Here is an 8882-nt window from a genome sequence, read left to right as displayed (position 1 = left end):
GGAAAGAAGCTTTGGGGAAAGCATGTCAAGCAAAACTTGTATTTAACTGTGATGGGCGCAAGTATATGTTTTTGTCAAGTCCTTGTTGGTTTAAAAGGGATTTGGAATCTTTTCCCTTTTTTGTATATAAATCGACCTTTGTAGAACTGTTTGGTCCTGACAGCTTGCAAATGTGTCTCCTGATTCTATCACCCTTCTGGAGCTGTCAGTAAGGAAGGTGTAGAACAAGGCAAGGCGGCCATTAGGGTGCTGCTGCGACGCTGTGGTAGGGAGAGGGAGTGGGAGAGGGAGAGGGTGAGGGAGAGGGAGAGGGAGAGGGAGAGGGAGAGGGAGAGGGAGAGGGAGAGGGAGAGAGAGGGAGAGAGAGAGGGAGAGGGAGAGATAGAGGGAGAGGGAGAGGGAGAGGGAGAGGAGAGGGAGAGGGAGAGTGAGAGGGAGAGGAGAGGGAGAGGGAGAGAGAGAGGGAGAGGAGAGGGAGAGGGAGTGGGAGAGCGAGGGGGAGAGGAGAGGGAGAGGGAGAGAGAGAGAGAGAAAGAGAGAGGGAGAGGGAGACGGAGACGGAGAGGGAGAGGGAGATATAGAGGGAGAGGGAGAGGAGAGGGAGAGGGAGAGAGAGAGGGAGAGCGGGAGAGGGAGAGGAGAGGGAGAGTGAGGGGGAGAGGAGAGGGAGAGGGAGAGAGAGAGAGAAAGAGAGAGGGAGAGATAGAGGGAGAGGGAGAGGGAGAGGAGAGGGAGAGAGAGAGGGAGAGGAGAGGGAGAGGGAGAGAGAGAGGGAGAGGGGGAGAGGGAGAGGAGAGGGAGAGGGAGAGGGGGAGAGCGAAGGAGAGGGTGACAGAGATGGAGACGGAGACTGCAGCCCCCTTTGGGTCTGAGGGTTTCAGCGTAGAAAAGGATGCAGTCAAGCCGCCATGGAGAACAGGGTCTCCCCCCCCCCTCAACTCCTCTCAGAGAACACAACGTTGCTCGCCAAATACACACCACACAGTGTTTCTCCCTCTGTCATCACGCCGCCGTGGTGGTGTAGCTCCGAAGGGAGGTTTACCACGCACACACACACACACTAACACACACACACACACACACACACACATCTATGTATCCATACACATACACAAGCCGACACTGACAAACGATAAACATATCCCCCACTACACCCATCCGAGTCTTCCGGTTGAGGTTGATTTACCTCTAACGTCCCAGGCCTGTCATTATCATGAGCCCCTCAGACAGGCCGGCCATGATAGGTCCGGGAGGGTGGAGGAGGGGAGGCCGGTGATGGAGAAGAGCACCTTATCACAGATGGAGAGATCCATCATTCATGTGGAGAGAGAGAGAGAGAGAGAGAGGGAGGGAGGGAGGGAGGGAGAGAGAGAGAGAGAGAGAGAGAGAGAGAGAGAGAGAGAGAGAGAGAGAGAGAGAGAGAGAGAGAGAGAGAGAGAGACGGAGGAAGGACAATGGACAGAGAGAGGGAGAGGGAAAGGGGTTGGGGGAGGATGGTTGTTGTGTCCCCTTTCATGAAGTGGATAAATAGCGAAAGTGGACCCGGCCGTTATATTTGTCTCCGTCTCTGTCGCCGTTGCTTTTAAGACACGGCTGAGTAATGGCTCTGTTTGAAGTCGTGTTTTAAGTGTCTCTCTGAGATCTGTCAATGTGCGACTCATGCAGTCGCACTCCGTGTCTGCTGCGTTTCTTTTTTTGCTTGCTTTTTGTAAAATAATTTTAATGTTTACAAAAGGCGCTACTACTACAACTTTTATCCGCTGTGAGAGAAACATTTCCTTTCTTCGTCTCATAGCTAGGAGTTTGAAGAGAGACATTTTAATGTTTTTCCGACATGTGCAGTACAAATACAGAGGTGCTACGCTACAGACAAAATAATACAGTTGATTAATTTGTCATGTATCTTTCTGTAAGGCTCCAGTTTACCATCAGTTGAGGACCATTCTTTGAGGAGGAATCACGGCAAGCTAAGACCGCTGCCCTCCGTCCCTCAGAGCCCCCCACTCACTGATGACTTATCATATATCAGTTGAAGAGATGACCTCATCCTCAAGGGAGTCATATCATCAGGGTGACGATGGGAGGGGGAGTCCCCGTCTGGCACTAAATCTCAACTAACTCATCTCCTATCACCCACACTCACAGTAAATATGAACTTGATGATTTGTATCAAACTTGTGTTTCGCTCTGGACCCTTTTTAGACATATTCATATATATATATAATATATATATATATTTATATATGTTTTATAAGTTTTTGTTTTGTAGAGATACTAACGCATGTGTGATGCTAGTGAAGTAACACAGGACCCTTCTGCTAGCATCTTTTACATTTTAGCATATGCATGCATGAATCAGACTACAGCATTTAATCCTTTACCAAATATAAATGTAAAGTATAAATGTGTTAGACATATTAGACAACCATCACAATTGCATTTCTCTCCCTCACCCTCTCTCTCTCTCTCTCTCTCTCTCTCTCTCTCTCTCTCTCTCTCTCTCTCTCACTCTCTCTCTCGCTCTCTCTCTCTCTCTCTCTCTCTCTCCCTCTCCCTCTCTCTCTCTCTCCCTCTCCCTCTCCCTCTGTCTCTCTCTCTCTCTCTCTCTCTCTGTCTCTCTCTCTCTCTCTCTCTCTCTCTCTCTCCCTCTCCCTCTCTCTCTCTCCCTCTCTCTCTCTCTCTCTCTCTCTCTCTCTCTCTCTCTCTCTCTCTCTCTCTCTCTCTCTCTCTCTCTCTCTCTCTCTCTCTCTGTGCCTTCCAACCTGTCACCGATCGGTGCTTTGCGAGTGCCCTGAAATACAGACGGATAATAACAATACAGAAGGCAGTGACTATTATATCACCACTCAACTCAATCTGAAATAACTATTATCCAGCCAAGAACAATACAACCATGGAACCATGAGCATCCTCATTCAGGCTGCTGATCATTTGGTGCACGAGATATCACTGTGCCATGGGGGAATCCGAGCTTTGTCACCATTATCAAAAGGCCCTGAAGTGGACTGGTAATTGATGCTGTAATTTCCTGTCCATCTTCCGGCACTGGACAAAGACACTCATCTTCCTCTTTGCTGCCGTAATGGTAATCGATCGAATGAAAAACTAGAAACCGCACTCAATAGCACAATTGTTTGGTTCAAAGTATGCAACGTAACGGCCAAACGTTTAAAATGAATCGAATATGCCATAATGTGAGAGGGGTTCATTTTAACGGTATTATTAAAACCAACACCAATTGGATAGTTCTTGCCTCAAATAAACGACCAATCCTACAGCCTGCTTCTGTGATTCTGTTGACCGTGTAGGTAGGATAATTGTGGAACCTCGCCGGTGACTCATTGTCACAACTCAGCTGAGCTCTCTGTGGAGGCCCACTGCTGTGGGTGATGCAGTCCCGATGTGACGAAGTGCAAGAAGGCGAAACACGATCTCTGAACACTGCAAACCCTCTGAGATCCTCCCGCAAGCTAATTTAACTCCCCCGAGGAACACTTCCAAGAAGCGAGCCAGCCTCCCCATCTTGGCAGCCTGACTCATCGCCATGTGTTGTGTTGACATGCTGCAGCATGTGTTTTCATGCGGCGTGTTTACATGCAGTGACTCATATCACAGGTTTCTGATCGTTTGTTGATCAGGGAAACTATTGCTATGGGGAAACTTTGTAACAATCCATGTGTGAAGATTTATGGAAATTAGAAGGGGTAGGAAAGCTACAAAGGCATTCAATCAAACGATTAGCAAGATCCCAGGCCCACACACACACACACACACACACACACACACACACACACACACACACACATACACACATACACAGACTATATTCTCTCCACATCCGCCCCCCGCCGAATCCTCTTGAATTTCAGCAAAACAATAGCTTAAAGTCCAGCGCTGTCTCTTCCCTCCCTGTGCCTCCCAGGGCTTTCATACCCTCAGCAAACATTACGTGGTGCCTCGCACCGGAGCCAAACCAGGGAGGACACGCTGCCCAGAGGGGAGGATTTGTATAACTTTGAAAGGTTCTTTGGTTTGTGCTACATTAGCTGGAAGCTACGTAACAGCAGATCACCTAGCGCCCCCCCCCCCCCTTGTTCTCCCAAGCCCATGGTAGCAGCCCGCAGAGACCCAGGCGGGGGCCACAAGGCGTGTTATCACCCTATCCCCTATAGCGGGGACTGTTGTTTGGCCCCTACTAGGCACAGTGCGAGGCCCCACTTCACACAACACGGGTACGAATCTACGAATCTAACACTTTTTCTGTTGGTGAACAATACGTGTGAGGGTGTTTTATATTTTTCTTTGTCTTCTCTCTCTCTCCGCCACACTCGCTTCTGTTTCGCGCTTCTGGTTTTTGTTTTCATCGTCTCTAGGGACACCGGCGACGTGTCGTTCTCTAACCCCACGGAGAGCCGAGACGTATCCCGTGAATCATATTAGCGCGTCTTTAATCCGACAAAGCGTGGATCTCGGGAGGGCGGGGTTAGGGAAGAGGAAACACAGAGAGCACGGGGGGTGGCGGTGATGGGTGTGAGTGTGTGAGAGGGGGTGAGGGTGATGACAGAGGGAACAGATGGAGGGAAAGAAGAACACTGCTACAGGAGTGTGCAGCTGGGGGAGGGCTGCAGCATGTGGGAGTACACGACAGCGGTGTTCTTAGCCATTAGTCAGTGCAGGGAAGTGGAGCCCCGAAAAGGCCAACGGCGCCGTACTAGATGATGCTGAACTCATGTTGCGTGTTTATTTATTTAGTTTGAAGAGGTTGGGAAAAGGGAAAGGGAAGTCTGGGGCCCCCTGCTTGAGCTGCTCCCCACGCGACCCGACCCCTGATAAGCGGACGAAGAGATGAGATGAGGTTGAACCGCTTCAGCAGTGGGTTTAGGGAGTGGACGATTGAATGAAGGAACGATTGTTTGATTTTTATTAAAGGGGGCTAAAAACAACGCTGCACAAAACACCACATGCCCTTCTACGCAAGCTAGTTTTCCTGGTTACTTTTTTACAGAATATTTGAACGATGATGCAGACGGACGTTTTGTATTTGTCAATTCACACCACAAAGTGGCCCTACACGACGCAAGCATAAAACTACATCCATCTGCATCTCTGAGCCTTGTGCTTTGCCCTGCTATTTTTCGGGTCTCACTTCAAACACAAACCAAAATCCTCTCTCTGTGTGGTTTGGGCTAGACAGACAGCACAGATGGGGTCCGCCTCCTTCCATCCTCCTCCACCCTTCCCCCTGCTCCTTGCCTCTGCCACACCATCTAATCCGGCCTAAGCGCTTCACCCGGGAGGAGATTCGCTGGAGATCACCTGGGCTCTGCTGGGGATCAAAGCTACTTCAGCGTAAAAACACCCGCAGCGTTGAGTATGGGAAAGCTGATGTAAGAGGAACGGGTAGATTAGCAATAAAGAGTTGACAGATGCAAAAAGAAAAAAAGAGAAATGAAGAAGAACAGGAATGAGAAAGGGGATTTGTGGTGGGAGTCACGGGACTCCTGGGCTGCCTGTCTGATCGTGGCAATATATCTGCGTAGGCGGGCATATTATAAAGCCCTCAGACATATCCTCCAATGAAAAATGCTAATAAATGTTTTGTCTGCCAAAAATAAATCCTGGCAATTGGAGGATGTGGTTAAAAAAAAAGGTATGTGTTCACCATTGAAGAAAGGTTTGCTTGCCTGTCCCGGTTCAAAACTCTGCCATTTGAAACTCTGCAGCCCGTGATTTAACGATGCCTCCTGCACTTACATTTCACTTGAACCGGCCTCCCACTGTTATGTATTATGTCACTAATCATTAAGTGTAGTGTATTTTGACAAGGAGGTCTTCTTTGTTTGCTGAGAGATGCTCACCTAAAATAACATTTATGGGTAATATCTTCTCCAGAAATAATTCATAATCCAGTGACAGTGAGAGTGTACAGAATTTAATGTCTAACTTATTTGTTCTTCGAAATCAACGACGTAACAGTTCAGTGTAGTAACGTACAGTACGCTTATACAGACACACACATTGTAAACAAATCTAGCCTTGCCATAACTTCAATTATTGATGCGGTTGCGAGGATTTGAAAGTCGCCGCGTATAGCGACCACTATAGAAGGCTGATCATTTGCCGATACTGCCTGGGTGACAACGCTGGATAACAAAGGGGGACGTTTGCTTGATGGTTGACAGCAAGGTTATTTCCTGTTCCATTGAGCGTCGCAACCTGAGTGACGTTTGACTGGACAGCCCTAAGGTGCTGGCCGCGGTGACAGGAAAGGGCATGGTGGCGATGGCGCGGCTGATTAGCTTCAGATCTCTATCTACACTGCATCTTATGACGGCCACAATCGATGGGCGGCGAGCAAGAGCTACAGCAGGGAGATAAACCGTCCCTCTGATAACAGTCCCAACGCAGCACAGAAACCATCTGTGGGCTCCGAGGGGAACGCTGCCTTCGGCGGTCTGGAAGTGTTCGATATAAACACACACACACACACAAACGTGCACATAAACACACACAAAATATCAGATTTTCTTCTGGCCTTGTTTTCACAACATCAGCCGTAACAGTGTGTATACTGATGAAACCCCACAAACCAGACTTCTCCATCATTGTATTAGGACCAGCGCTGGAACCAGGACCCACAAAGTGTGCGGACGAAACCAATTTGCCATTGCGGTGGTCCCCGTCTTCCATCCAACCCTTTGAAGTGCCGGGACACCTTCGACACCGCATCAAAGACTAGCAGGTAGCTTGAAAGGCAGAGAGGAAATTGGAGGGGGGTGGGAATGGGGTGGGGGGAGAAACAAATTGCGCGGCATTAGCCGACATGAAACAGGGCCAGATCCAGCATCCGCAACCCCCCCCCGCCCCACACTCCCCGCTACCGTCTGTCAGACATCAACAACGTAGAACTGTGAACGGGCTAATGATGGAATTACACGGATCATAAAGCTCTGTTTTCCTAGTCGCCTCAAAAGGTCAGCTGGGAAGTCACATCAAACTTGAGGCGTACCCTTGGAATAACTTTGGGCTTTAATATCCGTTTTCCCCGCCACGTGGTTCCAAACCCACCTGGGTTTAGTTGTGGTTGTTGGCACGCAAATCTTTTTTCAATTTTTTGGTAAATACTTTAAAATGTGCATGATCTGCATTAAAATGCCGCGTCTGTAATGAAATAATACGGGAATCTTATTTTAGGCAATAACATTAAATTATAGATATAAATAAGTTTGTATTGAGACGGCATATGAGAGGGCATAGGGTAAAATAAATTCTGTATTCAGATAAGGTGTTTCTTGATGCAAGCGCCACAGCTTACATTCATGGGCATACAAATAAATTAATCCAATTTAATAATATTGTTTACACATGTTCAAGTGAGGTTTGCATGCAAAATGTCTTAGTGTTGACATATGAATAGAAACACAGCTAAGATAGTCCACAGAAGGAATGCTATTAAAGTCTCTCTCCCACCCAATGGGGAGACTTCATATCACCCCGGTTACTTTCTCTCCGACAAACAAGCTGACAGCGCAATGTAGCTTTGACATAACTTTCAAAAAGTCTACACATGTAAAATGTGTAGAAAAGCAAGTGCTCTCTGCGTTGTGGGGAGACACTGTCATGCTACTGAGGAAGGTCGCTGAGAAGCGTGGCTCTAAAGAGAATGACATTATTCCGGCTCAGCGATGATACAACACCCTGTCTCGTGTGTGCGCTCCGTGGGCCCGGTTATCGCAGTGTGTAAGCGCGACTGGGGGTTTTGGGGCATGCTGAGTGCTGACGCTATACCTTCTGTCTCAGAGATTCACATTGGTGTACAGGGGTACTAAACAAACCGGCATCAGCAGCAGGACTTGTTTTGTTTTATTATTGACACTGTCCTTTCAGTTAAGGTTGAGGTCAGGACATGTTGTATGAGAGGAGATGTGTTATGCAATATTACATTATATTCTGCAACCTATTCTGTTTGCCACAGAGAAATCTCAGACTATCTCGTTGTGGGGAAAGTCCCAGTTAGCAGCGCATGACAGGAAGGAACAAAGTCCATAGAAGTCACTGCATTAACATCTAATGTAATGGCTCTTCGCCCAGCAGAGAGAGAGAGAGAGAGAGAGAGAGAGAGAGAGAGAGAGAGAGAGAGAGAGAGAGAGAGAGAGAGAGAGAGAGAGAGAGAGAGAGAGAGAGAGAAAGAGAGAGAGACAGAGAGACAGAGAGACTGAGAGACTGAGAGAGTGAGAGAGACAGACAGACAGACAGACAGACAGACAGACAGACAGACAGACAGACAGACAGACAGACAGACAGACAGACAGACAGACAGACAGACAGACAGACAGACAGACAGACAGAGAGCTAGAGAGCTAGAGAGCTAGAGAGCTAGAGAGCTAGAGAGAGAGAGAGAGAGAGATTTGCTCAAGCCCCACCAGATTTGTTCAAGCCTCACCATGTACAGGGCAGGTCGACCTCCGCTGGGAGGTAGAAGGGTGTAACTAAGATAGCCTCCATCCAGTCCCAGTGGTCCCACCCACCCGGCCAGCAGAGAAACACCAGAAAACACAGGGAAACTTCCCGGACTCATTAAAAGTGATCCCTTTGTCCGGTGGAGCCTAATCATCCGCTGGCCGCGGTGCGATCCTCCCGGAGGTCTCTCTACAGGCTTGGGTTCTAATCTGGGCGCGGAACCACCGTCTCAGAGAACCCGGGGTCACACCTCTAATGATCCGGGACAGCCCGAGATAGAGTTCCCTCCCAGTTTGATAACCGGGTCCCACCACAGCTGCAGCTGAAACCACAACGCAGCGTTCTCCTTTTGGATGAAATCACGGTGTTGGGGGTCCGACTGCTGGTCGGGCATCAAATGGAGCCGCTCTCTCAATTTATAC

At 48.6% G+C, this 8882-nt stretch overlaps 1 protein-coding gene across 1 annotated transcript; it reads left to right on the top strand.

Moving 5' to 3' along the window:
* Window positions 1–355: 355 nt before the first annotated feature.
* On the top strand, window positions 356–4440 carry LOC130377670 (putative uncharacterized protein DDB_G0271982; the record flags this gene model as incomplete). The annotated part of the gene is given in 3 exon segments (XM_056584825.1): window positions 356–409; window positions 1367–1482; window positions 4374–4440. Coding segments are annotated over 3 exon segments (237 nt in total), but the record flags the coding sequence as incomplete, so codon positions are not given.
* Window positions 4441–8882: the final 4442 nt, after the last annotated feature.

This window comes from Gadus chalcogrammus, chromosome 23 (genome assembly GCF_026213295.1).
Source record: "Gadus chalcogrammus isolate NIFS_2021 chromosome 23, NIFS_Gcha_1.0, whole genome shotgun sequence".
NCBI classification, from domain to species: domain Eukaryota; kingdom Metazoa; phylum Chordata; class Actinopteri; order Gadiformes; family Gadidae; genus Gadus; species Gadus chalcogrammus.
This window is presented reverse-complemented; position numbering and strand designations above follow the sequence as displayed.